At 42.3% G+C, this 22,841-nt stretch overlaps 1 protein-coding gene across 5 annotated transcripts in view; it reads left to right on the top strand.

Annotated features, from left to right (window-relative positions):
- Positions 1–22,841, top strand: part of PPFIA2 (PTPRF interacting protein alpha 2) — a 422,696-nt gene that overhangs the window by 290,987 nt on the left and 108,868 nt on the right. For all 5 annotated transcript variants that reach the window (XM_029079000.2, XM_029079003.2, XM_007666225.3 and 2 more), the window contains 3 exons: positions 9,956–10,177; positions 21,466–21,612; positions 22,603–22,737. In XM_029079000.2, the coding sequence (XP_028934833.1) occupies positions 9,956–10,177; positions 21,466–21,612; positions 22,603–22,737 (504 nt within the window). The remainder of the gene's footprint in view (positions 1–9,955; positions 10,178–21,465; positions 21,613–22,602; positions 22,738–22,841) is intronic.

Raw genomic sequence — 22,841 nt, 5'->3', positions numbered from 1 at the left:
ATATTTGCTTGAAAAGTATTTCCTTATAATTATTAGTAGATGTGGCTAGACTTGTGTTATGCCTCTGCATTCTTACATGTGTTTCTAATTTGTCCTCTCCCGCCTACTGCAATTAGTATGCTAACCTCATATTTGTGACACACTGTTTTAGTTTTCAGAGTGAGTTCTGAGAATGCACCATGCACTTATGTGGTTGCCATTGTTCCCACCGACACAAGCAGAAAAATCCCAAGGCTGCAACCCTTTGCTGCGGGTGGAGATAAAGCCAACTCCTAATGATGATTTCCTTGTCATCCCAGTTGGTAGCATCTTACGCATCTCTTGGTTCACTCCCACGTAATATAACAGATTGCAAGTATTTTCCCTAAATCTTTTTTTATCCCATACTTGCAAATGCCTCCCCCACAGTTTATTTTTGATTCTAGATTGTCCTGAATGTAAAAAGCTAACTCTCAATAATAAACTCTATCTTCCTTTTCCCTAGACTTAATAGTCCCTCCCCTTCCTCATGTCCCTCCTGTTTCTAAACTTGAACCACAAGATGTAAATCATTTGTGCAAAAGCTTTTGCTTCAGTGTCAACTCCTTTAAATTGATTTTGGAATGAGTCCCTAAGGGTTAGGAACCACTTAATAATTTTGATTTAAAATGAGGGCAAATCATTCTGATATAAAGACATTTATCTGCTTCTAAATTGGACATCCTTGAAAAGCCCCACTTAAAGAAAACACACACTGTAGTGCCCCTTATAACACCCCCCATTAATACAAACACACACACACACACACACACACAGCATCCAAGCCATTTCTTCCAACACCATGACCCCCTGTCCAAATAGGCTTGTGGTATTGGCAGAACATTCCCTAATTCTCTGAGAATGTTCTAACTAAAATGAACTGTGAAAACATGCTTGATGTCAGATCTGAGTGTTGGTGTTCATGAATACTGATAAGTGACTGACTCTGACTCTATATTATTCTCTGTTCCCTGCAAGCTGTGTCTGTCTGCTTTTCTCTTTCTCTTATCTACCTCTATCTCTCCTTTACTTGCATCTTTCTCTGCCTAAATTTTGGATTATGGTCCTCATACCTTCACCAATAACAATGAACCTATATGAAATTAAGGGAGCTAATCCTATTCTCCATTTGCAATTCCTGATTTTCTAACTGATAGTTATTTGGTATTAACAGTCAGTTTGTCATTAATGTGCAGCCAGCATATAAATATGAAAAGATGGCAGTGAACCATCACAGGAATCAATTGGCATAACTGTTTTAAACATTAATTAATCAATCATAGTGATTGATTTCCAGCTCTACCACTGGTTTCTGTGTGACCTTGGGTGAGTCACTTAACTTCTGTGTGTCTCAGTTACCTCATCTGTAAAATGGGATTAAGACTATGAACCCCACATGGGACGTGGACTGTGTCCAATCTGATTAGCTCGTATTTACTCCAGCACTTAGTAAAATGCCTAGAAAACAATAAACACGTAAATATTTATTGAGAACTTAATGTGTCAGAACACTCTACTGAGCACTTGGTAGAGTACCTACAGAGTTGGCAGACACTTTCCTTCCCCACAGTGAGTTTACAGTCTAGAGGGAGAGACAGATATTACTATCAATGAATGAATTAGAGATATACAAACAAGTTCTGTTGGGCTGTGGGAGGGGTGAATAAATGGTGCAAATCCAAGACCCAGGGTGACACAGAAGGGTGTGGGAGAAGAGAAAATGATGGCCTAATCAGGGAAGACCTCTTGGAGGAGATGTGCCTTCAATAAGGCTTTGAAGGTTGGGAGAATGATAGTCTCTTGATTTTGAAGAGGGAGGGTGTTCCAGGCCAGAGGCAAGACATGGGCAAGAAGTTAGAGGAGAAAAATGTGGGGGCTGGACTGTAGTAGGAAGTTGAGGTATGGTAGGAAGGGTGATTCAGTGTTTTAAAGCCCATGATAAGGAGCATCTGTTTGATGCAGAGGTAGATGGGCAACCACTGGAAATTCCTAATGAGCAGGGAATATATGGATTAACTTCTTTGTAGAAAAATGATCTGGGCAGCACAGTGAAGTGTGGACTGGAGTGGGAAGAGACAGGAGGCAGAGAGGTCACACAAAGGCTGACGCGGTAGTCAAGGCAGGATAGAGTAAGAGCTTGGATTAATGTGGTAGCAGATGGAGAGGAAAGGGCATATTTTATTGATGTGAAGGTTGAGCCGACAGGATTTGGTGACGGGATTTGGTGACAAGAGAAAGGACTCAAGTATAACACCAAGTATAACACCAAGACTTATGAGACAGGGAGGATGGTAATGCTGTCTACACTGGCTGAAAAGTCAGAGGGAGGATGGGGTATTTTGTGGGAAGATAAAGAGTTTTGTTTTGGTCATGTAAAGTGTGAAGTTTTGGTGGGACGTCGAAGTAGTGTTGTCTTAAAGATAGGAGGAAATACTAGACTGCAGGAAGGAAAGATAGGGAAGCGAGTAAGTTGATTTTGGGAGAGAAGATGGTGTTGTGGGTGTCAGTTTGGTCATCAAGGGAAGATAGTTTGGGTATGCAATCTAAATGGGACATGATGACTTGAAAAAAAGTGGAGTAAAAAAATGGGAGGTCTCTGTGGAGGAGCAGGACATATTTGCAGGGAAGGATTATGTGGGGAGAAGGCAGGTGAGGGGGTTGTGGTGGGATAGAGGAATTTCAGAGTTGGTGAGGAGCTAGAGATTGAACAGTGACCAGAGATGATGAGATCGAGTGTGTGTCCAAGTTGGAGAATGGGCAGGGTCTAATGGAGCATGAACTCAGTGGAGATGAATGATAGGAACCGTCCAGCAGAAGAGTTGTCAGAACATCCATGTGAATATTGATAGAATAGTAGTATTTACTGAGTACCTGTTTGATGCTGTGTACTGTGTCCAATCATCGTACTAGGTGTCTAGGGAAAAATGGAATAAACAAGTGACCTGCTCTCTGCCTACAAGCAACCTACAGTTTTAAAAGAGGAGATAAACATAAAAATATTTACAACCAGTGCGTTCCAAATAAGTTATTGAATAAACATAGATGAGTATAAAATCATTAAAAGCAAGAAGCATAGCCTAGTGGAATGAGCACAGGCCTGAGAGTCAGAAGGATCTGGGTTCTAATCCTGACTCCACCACTTGTCTGCTGTGTGACTTTGAGCAAGTCACTTCACTTCTCTGTGCCTCAATTACCTCATCTGTAAAATAGGGAATAAAACTATGAGCCCTATCGGGACAGGGGCTGTGTCCAACCCAATTTGATTGAATCCACCCCAGCACACTGTAGAGTGCCTAGCGCATAATAAGCACTTAACAAATACAGCAGTTATTATTACTAGTATAAAGAAGTACATGGGTTCTAGAGTCGGCTGATGAACTATACAGTTTAGGATGCTAGAATATTAATTGGGGAAAGTTTATTGGAGAAGGTGGGATTTTAGTAGGGCTAAGAATGCAGGGAGAGCCATGGTCTGTTGGATTTGGGGAAAGATGGAGAGAGTTCCAAACCTGGGCAGTACTGTCAGTGAGTGGACAGAAACAAAATAGAAGAGAATGAAGTACAGTTAGAAGGTTGGCTTGAGAGGAATGGAGAGAGTGAATTAAGGCATTGTGGGGTAAAGAAGGCAAGTAGGTAAGGTGGGGCCGGATGGTGGAGAACCCTAAGGCTAACTGTGAGGAGTTTTTGTTTAATGCAGAAAGACATGGGGAGCTAGTGCCGGGTTTTGAGGACAGAAATGCTACAGATGAATGATGCTTCAGGAGATCGATATATACAGAAGGCTGTAGAATAGATTGGCGGTGGGATCAGGGAGGCCTGTGAGGGGCCTTATGCAATAGCCCAGGTTCAATATGACCAGAACTTAGACCAGGGTAGTAGTTCTTTTCATGGTCTTAATTTTCTTTTTGTTCCTTTATCCTGCAAGTTCCTCTGTACAACTTTTTCTCCCATAAGTACCTACCATTCTCCTTTCACAAGAACAGAATAACTAATTCTGTTGTGAGAGATGAGGAATGATAAATAAGCAAGTTTTGCTTTTTTGAAATTATGGGAATTTTTTCCCATTCATTCAGCCGTATTTATTAAGCACTAACTGTGTGCAAAGCACTGTACTAAGTGCTTCGGAGAGTAATATAAAAGTTAACAGGTACATTGCCTCCCCACAACAAGCTTACAGTTTAGAGGTGGCACCTCTGTCACCAAACGTTTGAAACAGTGCCTGCCACATAGTGAGTGCTTTACAAATACCACAATTATTATTATTATTATTATTAGAAATCAGCTGCTCTGACTTCCAGTCCCTTTCCACTAGGCCATGCGCTTCTTGCTTCTGCCCTCAAACACTTCTCTTTGACCGTGATGATCCCCTTGTAGTTCCGAAGTTTGTGAAAACGATGTAGAAATTAGTGGTAGCGGAAATAGATGTCGTCATCATCGATACTCTAACTTGGAATGACTCATCTTTTGTAAGCCTCCTCCTCTTTCTAGCTTTCCCATTTTCATTCACAGCAGCTCTGTCCTCCTTGACCCAGAAACCTGCCATATTGGTTTCAACTTGAACTCTTCACCGTTGTTTAGTACGTTCATTCAGCTGTATTTATTGAGAGCTTACTGTGTGCAGACAAACTGTGCTTGGGAGAGTACAATCAACAATATAAAGACACATTCCTTGCTCATAATGAGCTTACAGTCCAGAGGGTTCAGTTCTCACCTTAGCTCTACTGCCTGATCCGCCTGTACCACCTACACTACAGTTCCCAAATACCACCCCCGTCCAAGCTCTGGCATGTCGCAGTTAGGCTGTCATATCACCCCATTCTCTGGTCTTCCTGCTTCCAGTCTCTCCCCTCTCTAATCCGTGCCATTCGTTGTTGCGAGTATTCGCCCAAGCACTTAGTACAGTGTGTGGCATATAGTAAGCACTCAATAAATACGAATGAGTTTATGGATCATCTTCTCAAAGCATTAATTGACACCTATCAATTTGCTAAAAAATCCTCCATTGACTCCATTTCCCTCTTCATCAAGCGCAGCTCTTCATGAAGCACTTCAAGAGCTCTTCAGCTCTTGGCCCTCTTCTGTTCTCCATCTACACTCACTCCCTTGGTGAACTCATTCGCTCCCATGCTTCAACTATCATCTCTATGCAGATGACACCCAAATCTACATCTCCTCCCCTGTTCTCTCCCCCTCTCTTCAGGCTCATATCTCGTATCTGCCTCCAGGACGTCTCCACCTGGATGTCTACCCGCCACCTAAAACTCAACACATCCAAAACTGAGCTCCTTATCTTCCTTCCCGAGCCCTGTCCTTTTCCTGACTTCCCTGTCACTGTGGATGGTACGACCATCCTTCCCGTCTCTCAAGCTCGCAGCCTTGGTATCATCCTTGACTCCGCTCTCTCATTCACCCCACGCATCCAGTCCGTCACCAAAACCTGCCGGTCTCACCTTTACAATATCGCCAAGATCTGCCCTTTCCTCTCCATCCAAACGGCTTGTACTGGTACGGGCTCTCATAATATCTGGATTATTGTGTCAGCCTTCTCTCTGATCTCCCTTGCTCCTGTCTCTCCCCGCTCCAGTCTATTTTTCATTCTGCTGCCTGGATCATCTTCCCGCAGAAATGCTCTGGGCACGTCACTCTCCTTCTTAAAAACCTCCAGTGGTTGCCTATCAACCTCCGCACGAAACAAAAACTTACTTTGGGCTTCAAGGCTCTCCATCACCTTGCCCCCTCCTACCTCTCCTCCCTTCTCTCTTTCTACTGCCCACCCCGCACGCTCCGCTTCTCTGCCACTCACCTCCTCACTGTCCCCTGTTCACTCCTATCCCGCCGTCGACCTCTGGACCACGGCCTACCGCTGTCCTGGAATGCCCTCCCTCCTCACCTCCACCAAACTACCTCTCTTCCCCTCTTCAAGTCCCTACTGAGAGCTCACTTCCTCCAAGAGGCCTTCCCAGACTGAGCTTCCCCTTTTCTCTCTGCTCCCTCTATGCTCCCCCTCCACCCTCTGCTCCCTACCCCTTCTCCCCTTCACCTCCCCTCAGCTAAGCCCCCTTTCCCTCTGCTCCTCCCCCTCTCCCTTCTCCTCCTCCCCCTCTCCCTTCTCCTCCCCTCAGCACTGTGCTCATTTATATATATTTTTATTACCCTATTCATTTTGTTAATGAGGTGTACATTCCCTTGATTCTATTTATCGTGATTATGTTGTCTTGTTTTTGTCTGTCTGTCTCCCCCGATTAGACTGTGAGCCCATCACTGGGCAGGGATTGTCTCTATCTGTTGCCGAATTGTACATTCCAAGTGCTTAGTACAGTGTTCTGCACATAGTAAATGCTCAATAAATACTATTGAATGAATGAATGGAGACCTTCCCTAAGCCCTCTCTTCCTCTTCTCACAAGCCCTTCTCAGTCTCCCTGTCTTGCTCCCTTTCTTCATCTCCCCTCCCAACCCCACGACAATTATATATGTATCTGTAATTTATTGATACTAATGTCTGTCTCCCCCTCATTGTGTCTGTTTATTGTTATATTGTACTGTCCTAAGCACTAGGTACAGTGCTCTACATAAAGTAAATGCTCAATAAATAGGACAGTGAATGAATTCAAGATGGTCCACCATCTCACACATCGGTTTTCTTCTCCCTCCCTGGTTTTTTTCAATTATCCAAGGAAATGTTTGAACTGTACTTTGTCCTTAAGTCTCCAGCATGGGAAAAAAAAAGGAAACAGTTCCTGCTCTGAAAGGGCATATACATGCCTAAGCAGTCTGTTCTAAGAACTCTAGAGTACACCAATATGCAAACCAATTGAGTATTTGAGTAAGTGGAATAATATTAAGATTCCCAGTGCAAATACTTTCTATTTTGGAGTCACTAGCAGTAGAGGAATCTCTGGTGGCAGAGGAATTGAAGGATTTAAAAACTGGCAGCACAGCAAATCCATCCACCAATCACTGGGACCCACCCCAACAACTGCTCCCCATGTCACTGGAACTCCCATCGGGCCCTGCTTCAGCCTGGGAGAGACACAAAAACCAGCAGCATAAGCCCTTCTGATTTTTTTTTTTTTTAAATTCCATCCCCACAGTACTCATGTATATTCTTTTAATCTACTTCATTGTCTGTCACACCCTGTAGACTGTAAGCTGCTTGTGGGCAGGGATAATATTTACACAGTGTTGCATTGTACTTGCCCAAGTGTCTAGTACAGTGCCCTGTACACAGTAAGCACTCAATAAATTCTGAAGATTGATTTTGTAGAAGATTGGGAAGGCCACAGCTGAGCCTTAGAGCCTCTCAAATTAAGTCGGGAGAAATCTGAAACTCGGCTCCTCTATCCACAGTCCCTTATTACGTATGTCAGTTCAGCAATCAATATCTCATTCATGTACCATTTTCCCAGCACAATAGGCACTTATGAAATACTACTACTTTTAAATAATTATGTGCATCTCCACACTTTTCCAGATATAAACCAATTTCTTTTGCATTTTTTGTTATTGCCCATTGTAAATAGATTGCTTCTTTCACAAAGAGGGATTCTTTTAAGGAGTAAAAGAGGACATTTCAGGTTCTTGGAGTTTTCTGTCATCCTTAGGACTAGCAAATATTCCAGTTGTATTTGGTTCTTTGAAATGGTTCTCTGGAACCTACTGCAAGGGAAATACTAATTCTGCTATTCAAAAAGACATGTGTGCTTATTCAGAATAGGGAGGCCTGGGACCCTGCTTTTCGTGTGGTTTTGGATCTACAGCCTGGAAGGGTTTTTGGTGCTGCTTACTAGCATCCTCTTCTGTCACAACTCCTTCAAGCCTCCCGGGTGATGTGGCAAATAATGTCAGATCCCAGTTTTCTCCCTCTCTGGGTAGTTATAGTGGGCTTTGTGTTGCCACTGCTGTTGATACCGAGTGGGATTTCTTCACACAGTAATATTAACATCACCAAATATAACCACCGTTTTCTCCCCAGGAATAATTAAGGTTCTTTTAAAGCTCTTTTTATGTGTAAAGAAAACACTGGGATAGGCATGTAGTCCCCAGTCACAGTCCAAAGGGGAGGTCTTTCATTCCCATTATCCAGGTGAAGAAACTGAGGCACGGAAATGCTAGATGGCTTGCCCTAGATCATCCAGCAGTCAAGTGAAGCATCATGACATAGTGGATAGTGCACAGGCCTGGGAGTCCGATGGAGCTGGGTTCTAAACCCAGCTCTGCCACTTTTCTACTGTGTGACCTTAGGCAAGTCACTTAACTTCTCCATTCCAGGGTTACCTCATCTGTAAAATGTGGATGAAGACTGTGAGCCCCATGTGGGTTATGGACTATGTCCATCCTGATTACCTTGTATCTACCCCAATGCTTAGAACAGTACCTAGCACATAGAGTTTAACAAATACCATTAAAAAAAGTGGCGGAAATGGGATTAGAACCTAGGTTTCCTGTCTTCCATTCCCGTGATCTTTCCTTTGGGCCATGCTATCATCTATCAACACAAACGTTCAGTTCATGTCTCCCCACTCCTCAAGAACCTCCCAATGGCTGCCCATCCACCTCCACATTGAACAGAAACCCCTTACTATCGGCTTTAAACCACTCAATCGGCTTCCCCCATCCTATCTCGCCTCACTAATGTCCTACTATAGCCCAGCCCACACAGTCCACTCCTCGGGTTCCAGTTTACTCACTATGTCCCACCCTATCTCATCTATTTTTCCACCAACCCCTTTCCTCAATCTTCCCTCCAGTCTGGAAGTTCCAACCCCTCCATATATTCCAGATGACCACTCTCTTCACCTTCAAGGCATTAGTAAGGTCACATCTTCTCCAAGAGGCCTTACCCAATTAAGCCCTCTTTTCCCCAGCTCACTCTCCTGTGAAATCTATGCACTATGATCTGTGACATTTAGACATTTGATATTTGCTCTACCCTCTAACCCCATGCATTTATGTATATATCTTTAAATAATTCATTATAAGTTACTTCTTCATATTAATGTCTGTCTCCCCCTCTAGACTGTAAGCTCACTAAAGGCATTGAACATTTCTGCTAATGCTGTTGTTCTGTACTCTCCCAGTCCCAAAATCCTTATCCACATTGGCAATCTACAGTTAATAAAAACAAATTTTCAGGTCCACAAATATTGAGCTAGCCTAGAATTTGGTTAGGTCTTTATGTGCAGTGAATAAAAACTCTATGAAGAGGTTTCCTGACCTAGTGGATAGAGCCTGGGCCTGGAGGTCAGAAGGACCTGGGTTCTAATTCTGGCTCCACCACTTGTCTGCTGTGTGACCTTGGGCATATCACTTCACTTCTCTGTCCCTCAGTTACCTCATCTGTAAAATGGGGATTAAGACTCTGAGCTCCATGTGGGACAGGGACTGTGACCAAACTGCTGATCATATATGTATTCTAACTCTTAGTAAAGTGCCTGGAAACTTTTCTAAAAGTTGCTACATCTGTTCTTTAGCAGCTCGGGCAACAGATATTCCAAAAGAATGGACATTCAGAGAAAACATGGCCATTGAGCTCTTTATAAGCAGTGATCATATCTTCCGGCTTTACTGTATTGTACTCTCCTGGGGTCTGTATACAGTAAGCAGGCAGTAAATATCATTGATTGATTTATTGTGCTAATATTTGGAAAGTTCATTTATTTCTCTCACTGAAATTTCTATGAGTTTCCCTATATAATGGAGCTATTGACTATATTCCTTCAAGAGCTTAGTACAGTGATCTGCACACAGTAAGTCCTCAGTAAATGTCATTGAATGATTGATTTCTTGATGCAAATACAGTTACAGTCAAGATGTTAGATCTTTCCGGTGTGTGTATGTTTTTTCAGATATTGGCTTGTCTCCATGTCACATATATTTTTTATGATATCCTTTGATGAAAGTGCTGTTTGGTGATATGAATTTTCCTCTTTCTTCAGCGTTTGTCCAATGGTTCTATAGACTCTACCGATGACACTAGTCAAGTGGTGGAACTTCAGGAATTGCTCGAAAAGCAAAATTATGAAATGGCACAAATGAAAGACCGCTTGGCAGCCCTTTCTTCTCGAGTTGGAGAAGTAGAGCAGGAAGCCGAGACAGCAAGAAAGGATCTCATTAAAACAGAAGAAATGAACACTAAATATCAGCGGGATATTAGAGAGGTAAGAGTTTCACCTTCTGGTCTTCCCTCTAGATGCTGCATCAGTGATAATATTGTCATACTTTTGATTTTTACCATCTTCTGAAAAGTCTTCAAAAGTACATCGTCATCATCATAATAGTGGTATGTGGCAGAGCACTGCACTAAGCGCTGGGGAAGATACAGTAGAATCAGATGAGAGTCCCTATCAAACCACCATTTTGACCTCTTTAGCCCTGATTGAGACCGGTACTGTGTAGAACTGATTAATTGGTATCTATCCCGAAGCTTAGAACAGTGCTTGAAAAGTAAGTTCTTACCAATATGATCATGATCATATCATAGTGATGAACATGATGATACTGGCCACTCAAATCTTGTTTTAGACCTGTGATGAGAAAGACCCGGGGGGTTACTGCTCAAACAGCTGTGGGGTTCCAGGCCCCTAACACCCCTACGGAATGGGCACCTATCTGTACATTTAACAAGGATGCAAAAAAAAAAAAAAAGTATCACCTTTGCAGATTCTTATCAGAAAATATCTGAGTCATCTATCAAGACATAAGGCCCATTTTATTTTGTTCCAATTCAGGCATGCAAAAAAAAATGTAGGGAAAGGAAATATCTGATTTTTTTAAAATAAGTGGAAATATCCAAGATGTACACAGGGTGCTATAGAATACTTGTGGAGCAGATCCAAATACGTTCATCTGTCGTGAGCCTGAGAGACTCAGCTAGTAAACTGCAATTTTTCAACTCCTAGAATTGCATAAATTCAGTTTTGCCGGAACCAGTTTGACCCTATGTGATTTGGCTAGAGCATAATGACAGAATTAGGGTACTTTTAGCAGACACTATGAGCCTGATGGGATATGGCAAGTTCCAAAGTCAGGAGAAGCAACTGTGTAAATATGCATAATGGGGATATGTTTTCCATCACGGGAGGTTCTACAGGAATGCAAGCCCCACAGTATAGGAAAACGGACTGTTTTATAAAATGGGTGTATTCACACACAACAGAAATGCCCACCCACAAAGGCTTCTCATTTTCTTCTAGCTCTATCAGCTCTGAACAAAATAAAGATATTGAAAAAAGGCTTGTTCAAAGAGGTATGATAAAGTAGATTTTGATTCATGAAAATAGTGTCAGTGGGAACAGTAACCTTAGAACAAATACCAGTTCAAACTCCCACAGATATTCCTCAATAAACATAATCACAACCTGTAATTTCAAATGAGGCAAACACAACTACAGTAAAACCATTTTTGTCATGGGCATTTACTGTGACCCTAACGCTGGCTTAATATAGCGGACTTGTCTATGAGCAGTGAGGAAGCATAACCCTCAGATGTTTGTGACTACGTTTATTGAGCACTGACTGCACAGCCGAGTTTCCATCAAACAGAAATGCTTCAAAATGGGCTTTAAAGCACTCAGTTACCTTGCCCAGTCCTATCTCAACCCTGCTACTCTCCTACTGCAACCCAGTCCTCACACTTCCCTTTTCTAATGCTAACCTTCACGCTGCACCTCTGTATCATCTACCTCCCCACCAACCTCCCACCCATGACCTACCTCTGGCCTGGAATACCCTCGCTTCTCATATCTGACAATTACTCTCCCCGACTTCAAAACCTTAATGAAGACACATCTCCCCCAGAGTACTTCTCTAAGTCCTCCTTTCCTTTTCTTCAATTCCCATCTGTGTCACCAATACTTGCTCCCTTTATTCATCCTTCCTTATGTATACATTTGTAATTCATTCATTTATATTAATGTCTGTCTTCCCCTCTATACTTTAAGCTTGTTGTGGGCAGGGAATGTGTCTGTTATATTGCTACATTGTACTCTCCCAAGTGCTTAGTACAGTGCTCTCCATAGAGTCATCACTCAGTAATATGATTGTACTAATCACTTGGGAGAGTGCAGTACACCAGATTTGCTATACATGTTCCTTGCCCACAAGGGTCTTACAGTCCAAAGCCTGTATGTACATTAAAATAAATTGCATATATACACATATGTGCTGAGGGGTTGAGGGTGGGGTGGTTATCGAGCGATAAACAGGTCCAAGTGTAGGAAACCAAAAGGGAGAGAAGTAATGGAAGTTCTTGAGGAGTGAGAAGATGTGGAGTGATTTTTTTTTTTTAATCTTCCAAGTAGCAGACTGAAGGATGGACTGGAGTGGGGAGAGACAGGGGGCAGGGAGGTCAGCAAGGAAGCTGATGCAGTAATCAAGGCAGGATACGAATTGCTGCCTGAATCATCACAGTAGCAATTTGGATGGAGAAGAAAGGTGAAATTTAATGACGTTATGAAGTAGAATCGAGAGGATTTGGTGACAGATTGGATGTGTGAGCTGAATGAAGAGATGAATAGAGGATAGAACCAAGGTTATAGGCTTGTAAGACAGAGAGAATAGTGGTATTTGTGCCAGGCATGGTATTAAATACTGAGGTAGAGACAGGGTAATGGGGTTGGACACAGTCCCTGTCCCACATTGGGCTCACAGTCTTAATCCCCATTTCACAGATGAGGTAACTGAGGTACAGAGAACTGAAGTGACACTTCTGTGTGAAGTCGCACAGCAGACAAGCGGTGGAGTCAGGATTGGAACCCAGTTCCTTCTGAATCCCAGGCCCATCCTCTATCCATTAGGACACACTGTCATCTCTCTGGAGCCCCTTCTTTCTTTGGTCCTGGCAGAAGCATGAAGGGCAGTTGACAGTTGGCACAGGTGATAGCAACAGGAAGAGTTTCTTCGCTCCCTGCTCTAGTTATTTTGCTCTGCTTCTTGCTGGGGTACAAAGGGTTTTTGCTTTGTCAGATTGCTGCTCTGCCGCGATGGCTGTTCTTTCTTCAGTGCTTTGATGTACCCGAGCATTACTTCAATCGATAGGATTCATTGAATACCTACTGGGGGCAGAGCACTGTACTAAGTGCTTGAGAGAATACAGTGACTCATCTCTCTTATTCAACCCTCATATTTAGTCTGTAACCAAATCCTATCCATTCTACCTTTTCTAAGGTCACCAGTGACCTCTTTCTTGCCGCGTCCAATGACTTCTACTCCATCCTCATCCTCCTCTGCTTCTCTGTTGCCTTTTATACTGTGAGCTACCACTTTCTCCTTGAAGCATTAGCTAATCTTGTTTTCATTTGCACTGTCCTCTCCTGGTTCTTCTTCTATCCCTTTGACCATTCCTTCTCAGTCGCCTTTTCAGCCTCCTCCCCTGCTTCCCAACTTTTAAGTGTAGGGTTACTTCAGGACTCAGTTCTGAGTCATCTTTTATTCTCCATTTACACTAACAATCCCTGCCTTGGGAAACTCATTTGCTCCTACATCTTCAACTATCATCTCTGTGCAGAATATTCTTTAATCTGCATCTCCGGTCCTGACCTCTCTTCCCCCCCGCCCCACTTTTTTAAGATAGTTGTTATGTGCTTACCATGTCACACACTATTCTAAGTGCTGGGGTAGATAGAAGAGAATTAGGTTGGACACAGTCCCTGTCCTGCATGGGGCTCACAGTCTAAGTAGGAAGGAGAACTGAGAGGCAGCATGGCTCAGGGGAAAGGGCACGAGCTTGGGAGTCAGAGGACATGGGTTCTAATCCTAGCTCTGCCCCTCAACTTTTTGGGCAAGTCGCTTGACTTCTCGGTGCCTCAGTTCCGTCATCTGTAAAATGTGGATTAAGACTGTGAGCCTTAAGTGGGACAACCTGATTACCTTGTATGTACAGTGCTTGGTACATAGTAAGCACTTAACAAATACCATTATTATTATTATTATTATTATTCACTGAGTCCCAGAAAAGTTAAGTGACTTTCTCAAGATCACACAGCTAGCATTTGGTGGATTGGGACTAGAACTCAGGTCCTCTGACTCCCAGCCAGGGCTCTTTCCACTAGGCCATGCTGCTTCTTTTTCATCGTAGAAAGCACCAACCATCCTCCCTGGCTCAAAAGCCCCTAACCTTGGCGTTATCCTCATCTCATTTCACCCACATATTCAATCTGTTACAAAATCCTGGCAGTTCTACCTTCACATCATTTCCTAATCCACCTTTTCTTCTCCTTCCAAACTGCCTCCGTGCTGATCCAAGGACTTATCCTATCCTGCCTTGACTACTGCACTAGCCTCCTTGCTGACTTTCCTTCCTCTTGTCTTTCCCCACTTCAGTCCATACTTCACTCCACTGCCCAGATCATTTACCTGAAAACCCCACTCCTCAAAAGTATATAGCATATATAAAAAATATTATACTGCTTTAGAGAAGCAGTGTGGCTCAGTGGAAAGAGCCCGGGCTTGGGAGTCAGGTCATGAGTTCGGATCCCGGCTCTGCCACTTGTCAGCTGTGTGACTGTGGGTAAGTCACTTCACTTCTCTGTGCCTCAATTACCTCATCTGTAAAATGAGGATTAACTGTGAGCCTCACGTGGGACAACCTGATGACCCTATATCTACCCCAGCGCTTAGAACAGTGCTCGGCACATAGTAAGCGCTTAACAAATACCAACATTATTATTATATACATCACACAGAACCACCTCCACATCGAAAAGAAACTCCTTACCATTAGCTTGAAGGCAGTCAATCGGCTCTCCCCATCCTACCTTACCTCACTGTTCTACTACTACAAACCAACCCCCACACTCCATCCCTCAAGCACCAACATACTCTGCTAGCTCAATCTTTTCTGTCCCCTCCAGGCCTTTGTCCATGTCCTCTCTTGAGCCTAGAACTCCCTTTCCCTTCATATCTGACAGTCCACCACTCTCCCTACCTTCAAAACCCTCTTAAAAATCTCATCTCCTCCAAGATGCCTTCCCTCATTTCCCCTATCTGCCCTTCCCTTTTTTCTCTACCAAGCATTTGACTGTGTATCACTTAAGCACTTGTATATTCACAGCCCCAAGCCACTTATACAGACATCCTTATCCTCTACTATTTCTCCTATCTGTTATTTATTTTAATGCCTGTCTCCCCATGTACACTGAAAGCTCCTTATGGGCACGGATGGTGTTCTTCAACTCCGTTGCATTGTACTTTCCCAAGAGCTTAGTACAATATTTTGCACACAGTTAGCACTCAATAAATACCACTGATTGACGGAAGGCTTGCCACAGGCTTTTTTGAAGAGAGAAAATGAAAGATTAGGAAGACTGGATTAGGAATGAAATTTCCTAAGCGCTTGTGTTTAACCTTGCAGTTATTTTATGCCAAATCCTTTTCATGGTAATGTTCAATAATCTGTGTTAGTTCTTTGGTCTGGGATAGTGAGAAGCTACTGATGATCTTCAGCTCAAACTTCTGGCCAAAAGAGCCCCCCAAGAGTTACTTTAGAAGCATCTGCAGCCCGTCAGCCTCTGCTGGATGCTAAAGTCCTCCTAGCTCTCCAGACTCCTAATGCAGGTTTGGGGACGTAACGCTCAGTGTCCCCCAAATTCTGGCAATGTGTTCACTGTCACCATCCTTGGCCTGATGCCCAGACATCTCCGCAGAGGTGAAGTGGTCATCAGAGACTATCATCCCCCTCCCAGGGCTAGGCGCCAGTCGTTTTCGGAGCATGTATTTCCTCTTATTTCCACGGCCTCCCAAGTCCGCGTGTCTCTCCGGCTCTCAGTGGAATACACCAAGATCTGAGAGCTCAACAGTGGTTAATGTTTTTTTAAATTTGGTAGCAGTGAATATAATTCCAATCTGAACTTTCACTAGATCTGATGTTTCACTTCCCAGAACCCTCTGTACTTCTTTATAGGTATTCCAGGGCTCATGTTCTTGTGGTTCTTCCCCTCTTCTCACAAAGTGTCTTAGGTTCTAGTGTCACTCTCTTCAAATGTTTTGGATGCATCCTTTATTTGTTAAAAAAAAATTGATGGTATTTGTTAAGCACTCACTATTTGCCAGGCACTGTAATAATAATTATGTTATTTGTTAAGCATTTACTGTGTGTCAAGCCCCCTGTCCCAGGAGAATAGGTTTTGGATCCCCATTTCACAGATGTAACTGTACTAAGCTCTGGGGTAGATGCAAGCTAAGCAGGTCAGACATAGTCCGTGTTCCACTTGGGGTACACAGTCTTCATCCCCATTTTACAGATGAGGTAACTGAGGCACAGAGAAGTTAAGTAACTTTCCCAAAGACACATAGCAGACAAGTGGTAGAGTTGGGTTCAGAGCCCAGCTTCTCCTGATTTCCAGGCCTTTGCCTTTGCTAATGGAAGCATTAGGCCACACAGCTATTTTCTCCCCCTTTAGGGGCTGGAACTTCTCCTGGTTTACCTTTTCCCCTCACAAATGCAGACACTAGCCAGACTGTCCATCACAGATAGTAATGGCGGGGAAAGAGAATGTATAAATGATGACGGGTGAATAAATTCACCCTTGAGATGGGGCATATAGATGCTTCGGTTGACCAGCTTTGCTACCTTCTCATCCCTTAATAGTCATAGAGCTTTGTCACTTTGTCATATGATATCCAAAAAAAACTACAATGAAAAATGAATCTGTGGGCTACCATGAACTTTCTTAGAAAGTTCAAATTTTAAACGTTTGATATATATATACAAAAATGTGTGCATCTGTAAAGATAGAAACATGAAAGCATTCAAGCTAAATTATCTGGTTGGATGTTATTTGTTCAAAAGAAAGCCCTTTAATGAGAATCAGATAATGGAAATTCCATTCACTAATGAGATGAAAGAGCCCACCTAATTAATTTACCATCTGTTTTATATATGTTTCATGAGATTAATATCTGCCCTTAACCTACCTGACAGATTTGTGAGAATTATCTTAATGGTAAATAATATAAAACACATTTACAAATTACTATATAACCTTTGAGAAGATAGTGTATATATTTTGTACTCTTAATATTTATCTGAAGCCCTTGACTTTTCATCTTCTTCTTTTGCCTCCTGTAGCATTTGTGAACATACCTTTCCACTCTTTTGCCTCCTTTTAACTATAACCTATTTTAGCGTTTGCCTTCCAGATAGAGTATAAAACCCTTCAAGGGCCAGGATCATGTCTACTAACTCTGTTCTAGTCTCCCAAATATTTAGTACGGTGGTTTGCATAAATTAAGCACTCAATAAATACTACCAAGTACACTGAATGTCCGATTATAAGTGGTTCTTTATCAAATCCCAGCTCCCCCGCTTGTCAGCTGTGTGACTTTGGGCAAGTCACTTCACTTCTCTGTGCCTCAGTTACCTCATCTGTAAAAAGGGGATTAAAACTGTGAGCCCCACTTGGGACAACCTGATCACCTTGTCTCCCCCCAGCGCTTAGAACAGTGTTTTGCACATAGTAAGTGCTTAACAAATGCCACCATTATTAAATCCCACAGTGCTCAGGTGGGTGAGCATTCACTGCAATCTCAAGGGGGTGGTATGTGCTGAGCACTGTATTAAGCACTTGGAAAAGCACACTGCAACAGAATTATCAGACACATTCCCTGCCATCAAGGGGCTTATAGTCTAGAGGGGGAGGCAGACATTAGTATGAATCAATCAGTAATTTATAATCTATAATTTAAAGGAGCAGGAAAAACCTTTTTTCTGCAGAGCATAAATTATGCTTTTGGAATTTATTATCATGGGGCATTATACAGACAGAATACATTGAGTTTCAAGAGGATTTGGAGAAGTTCATGCACAAGAAAAATGGGGAATGCTATAAAGAAAAGTTGGGGTTATTGGAATGCTCAATAAGATTTAAAAAGCTACATGGACAGTGATTCTAAGATGGTGGCTCAGGGAAGATAAAGAGATGTTAGAGATGGGGGCAAGGTATAACAGGGGAAGGGAATACTTTTTGAAAAGACACAGTAATTGAAGTTACGTCCATCCACTTCTCAGATCTGCAAAAGTAAGAATGGAGGCCACGATTCAGAGCTGTTGGTTATTAGTGCGCTACCTCTCCTCTCCGTTCCTTACCCAAACTTAATTAAACACTTCAGCTGTCGACTTGCCCAGCTCCCAGAATTAATTACACTCATCAAGGAAATCAACTGTTGTCTAGCCTTCTCTGGCTTCCTGCCAGCTTTGTCTTTTTTTTTCCTTTTTCTTTTTATTTAGCAGTGATGTAACTGCAAGAAGCAGAGCTTCCTGTTTTGTATGGAAGAGTATATTAGAATACTAATTAAATTGATAATAGGCTCAATAATATCCCTTGAGAGACAGGAGAAACCAAGGGAATTGAATTTAAAATTGAAAACCACAGTCATGATGAAATGGAAAGCAGTAATAAGAAAGAAAAGTTTATTTTCATAAAACAAACACTCGGGCCAACAAGGTAATAGTCATTTTGTGAATTTTGTTTTGGTGCAAACTTTCACAGTCTATTGACATCACTTTTATTGAGATGTCTGGTGGAATTCAAATCAATTGCAATGAATTACAGGTGTGTTTTCATTGTTATGAGCCAATACGTTAAAATACAACCCTGAAGTGTTACAAGATACCCAGATTTTAATGTGATATCATCCAGTGGTATAATTGAACCTTTCTGTTACTTATATTTCAGGTGACTGTTTGCTACAAATATTTATAGTCTTCTATTTTAAATTTGCCAAATGACATAGAATAAAAAGCTGGTTTTTTACCCTGCGAATCTAATATATTTTTAGCAATAACACCTGCAGTTAAGTCAAATCTTCCATGTAAATTCCTGATTCTGAAAGACAATGAGCAACTTATACATGATACATTTGATGCACAATCTGTCCCATTTAATGATCCAAAGAGGATCAGTCAGTTTTTTAACATGTCCCTCCTCTTCTTCAAAGTCATTCTAAGATGAATTTTTTTCTATGAGGAACCCGATGATCAGTCCCCCTCAACACAAATGCTCGTCAGATCATTTGAGCTCAGTCACCACAGCATTTGTGTAGAATCCATTCTGTAAGGAGCTGACCTGAATTCAACTCTGGTAATAACAAAGATGATTTTGATGATATAAGTTACGTGCTTACTCTGTTCCAAGCACTATAAAATGTGCTAGGGAATATACAAGATAAGTTGGACTCAGTCCTTATCCCACACTGGGCTAATGTGGAAGCAGCGTGGCTCAGTGGAAAGAGCACGGGCTTTGGAGTCAGGGCTCATGAGTTCGAATCCCAGCTCTGCCACTTGTCGGCTGTGTGACTGTGGGCAAGTCACTTAACTTCTCTGTGCCTCAGTTCCCTCATCTGTAAAATGGAGATTAAGACTGTGAGCCCCACGTGGGACAACCTGATTCCCCTATGTCTACCCCAGCGCTTAGAACAGTGCTGGGCACATAGTAAGTGCTTAACAAATACCAACATTATTATTATTATTATTATTAATGGTCTAAAAAGGAGGAGTAAACAGGTAATGAAATGGTCATTTTACAGATGAGGAAACTGAGGCAAGAAAAGTGAAGTGACTTGCTCAAGGTCACAGAGCAGACAAGTGGCGGAGCCAGAATTAGAACCCAGGTCTTCTGACTCCCAGACCTATGGTCTCCCCACTAGACTACACTGCTTCTAATTTAGGAATGGAGGTTCTTGAGAAGCAACATGAATTAATGGGTAGAGCATGGGCCTGGGAGTCAGAAGGACTTCAGTTCTAATCCTGGATCTGCCTCTTACTTTGGGCACGTCATGACTCCTCTGTGCCTCTGTGTAAAATAGGGATTAAGAGTGTAAGCCCCTTGTGGGGCAGGGACTGTGTCCAAACTGATGAACTTGTATCTACCCCAGTGCTTAGAACAGTGTTTGTCAGGTAGTATGTGCTTAACAAGTACTATTATTATTATTTTAGGAGGTTTGAGGGGGCAGTAATGGTGATCTGCAAGAGATGGAGGGGCACCCTTGCCCATGTGGGCTTAGATTGGGTGGTGGAGGGGTGCGGGGGGATTATGTGACCCAGGCCTGATTCCACTTTCTCCTGGATGTGGCCAGGCAGTATCTGCATGCCCGGCTTCATTTTCAAAAGCTGGCTTGTTGCCTTCTTTAGTTCCCCCTAAACCTCCTCACTACTGCAGTTGCTGATTCTGCCTCCCCTGTAAAGCCTACATTTATAGCATATGCAGGAGCAGGGAGCTGGAAAGTAGAGGGATGGCAGAGGTCACCGTCGTTCCACTTAGAGAGTTTTCTTTTCAGCTTTGTGTGAAATCATAAGCACTGATTTTTCTCCTAAACCCCGTAATTGTGTTCTTGCTAACCCCTGGGTTATCCTCAGTTATTTTGCATTCCATTATATCAGTAGGATGTAAGGGATTAAATGCTAGATTGGTGTGGTCAGAAACTTGAAATGGCACATGGGCTTTGTCACCAGTGAAAGAAATTCATGATATTCAGGGTTGTTGGGTAAAATGAAAAAAGCGTCTCCAACTTCAAGGTACTTCAAAATTAGCTTTATAAAGCTTAACCCCCTACACTTTTGAACTAGATTTTCTGGCACTTCTGTGATGCTTATCAGTACATTACCACCTTACGGGGGAGGGGGGGTGTCAATCTACCAATCTAAATAGTTTAGCCATAGTAAACAACGAATTGTAAATAAAGGAGGATGAATAAATGGATTTACACCCATTCCTGATAGAGCTTCATGTTGTTATAACCACTTTACACGGTCATGATGGAAATAATGTTCCCTGATTCTTCCTTTCTTTATGCATTCATATATACACACACATCCAAAAATTGAAATGATCATAACACAGCTTTGAATTGGTTATAATGTGATATATGAGATAGATATTGTCCCGTGTCTTTATTATAAACGCATAATGCAGGATTTCCATAGAAATCCCTCAATCTGAAAGGCAATGAGCAGGTTATACATGATATCTTTTGATGTCTAACCCATTCCTTTTAATGAGCTGAAGAGGATCCGTCAGTTTTCAAACATGTCCCTCCTCTTCTTCAAAGTCATTCTAAAATTAAACTTTCTCCACAGGGAACGCAGTTTATTATAGTATCAATACCTTCACTAGGCATAAAGAGAACATACAGGTGGCCTATTAATTTCTTGGAACATTACTGAGCTAAACTGAGTTACAATCCCTTTTTACTCCAGAGGAGTAGTTAAGAGAAATATTTCAATTGACTAGAAAGAAGAATTCATTTTTATAGATGCCCTTGTAGATCTTGTATAAATACTCAAGTTAAATATGTGACTTTTAAGGAGTAAGTTCAAGAAAATGCTAAAATCATTCTGCAAGTCCTTTTTATTAATCTCCATCCGTGAGCAACCCGAACATTTTTTGTCTTCCAAGGGGAAATGGGGAGGGATGGGAATACTGCAGAAATTTAAAATATGCTTATGTTTTAGGCTATGGCACAGAAAGAAGATATGGAAGAAAGAATCACTACCCTTGAAAAGCGCTACCTCAGTGCCCAGAGGGAATCCACCTCCATACATGATATGAATGATAAACTCGAAAATGAACTGGCAAATAAGGAGGCGATTCTTCGTCAGGTTGAGTACTCATTTATTCAATTGTATTTGTTGAGCGCTTACTGTGTGCAAAGCACTGTGCTAAGTGCTTGAGATCTGTCATGACTCCATTCTGATTGTGTGTGATACCTCACCTTTTTCAGAGAGTGCCTTTGGGACCACCTGGTTCTCCAAAATAACTTACTGAATTATGTTTCTCCTTGATGTGCTGTAGCAGTGTCCATTAATAGTAATAATAGTAATAATTGTGGTATTTTTTAAGTGTTTACCAAGTGCCATGCACTGTACTAAGCATTGGGGTGGATACAAGTAAATTGGGATGGACACAGTCCCTGCCCCACATGGGGCTAACAGTCTCGATCCCCATTTTACAGAGGAGGTAACTGAGGCACAGAGAAGTGAAGTGACTTGCGCAGGGTCACACAACAGACAAGTGGTGGAGTCGGGATTAGAACGCTTCGTGGCTCAGTGGAAAGAGCACGGGCTTGGGAGTCAGAGGTCATGAGTTCAAATCCCGACTCCGCCACTTGTCAGCTGTGTGACTGTGGGCAAGTCACTTAACTTCTCTGGGCCTCAGTTACCTCATCTGTAAAATGGGGATTAACTGTGAGCCTCACGTGGGACAACCTGATGACCCTGTATCTCCCCCAGCGCTTAGAACAGTGCTCTGCACATAGTAAGCGTTTAACAAATACCAACATTATTATTATTATTCCGACTCCCAGGCTCATGCTCTATCCACTGTACCATCACCAGCAAATAAAAAGTTTTCCATTGAACCCACTGGAATATGGTGTAGTGCTACTCTGTGAAGAAGATCTTAAACTACAGGATTCTGTTAAGAGTGACATGCATACCAAAAAAAAGAACCAAAGCCGAAACGAATTACCCCACAAATTTTAGGTCTGTCGTTTGCTAGTTCACCAATGATTGTGGTGACTGGGACATATGAAGCTGCATTAATATTAGCATTCTACCTGTTGACCTCAGACTTTTGCTTTCTGATTTCAGATGGAAGAAAAGAACCGGCAGCTGCAGGAACGCCTAGAACTGGCTGAACAAAAGCTGCAGCAGACAATGCGAAAAGCTGAGACATTACCAGAAGTAGAGGCTGAATTGGCTCAGAGAATCGCAGCACTTACTAAGGTAATAGGGCCATTTCAGAAACTTGCACCAATTGAGTGCTATTTCCTTACTCATTTCCTCACTCCTGAACAAAAACAGAATGCTAGTTTCAACTTCTTTTGGTG

Source organism: Ornithorhynchus anatinus, chromosome 14 (genome assembly GCF_004115215.2).
Source record: "Ornithorhynchus anatinus isolate Pmale09 chromosome 14, mOrnAna1.pri.v4, whole genome shotgun sequence".
In the NCBI taxonomy this organism is placed as follows: domain Eukaryota; kingdom Metazoa; phylum Chordata; class Mammalia; order Monotremata; family Ornithorhynchidae; genus Ornithorhynchus; species Ornithorhynchus anatinus.
The sequence above is the reverse complement of the archived record's forward strand: the minus strand, read 5'-3'. Positions and strand labels throughout refer to the sequence as shown.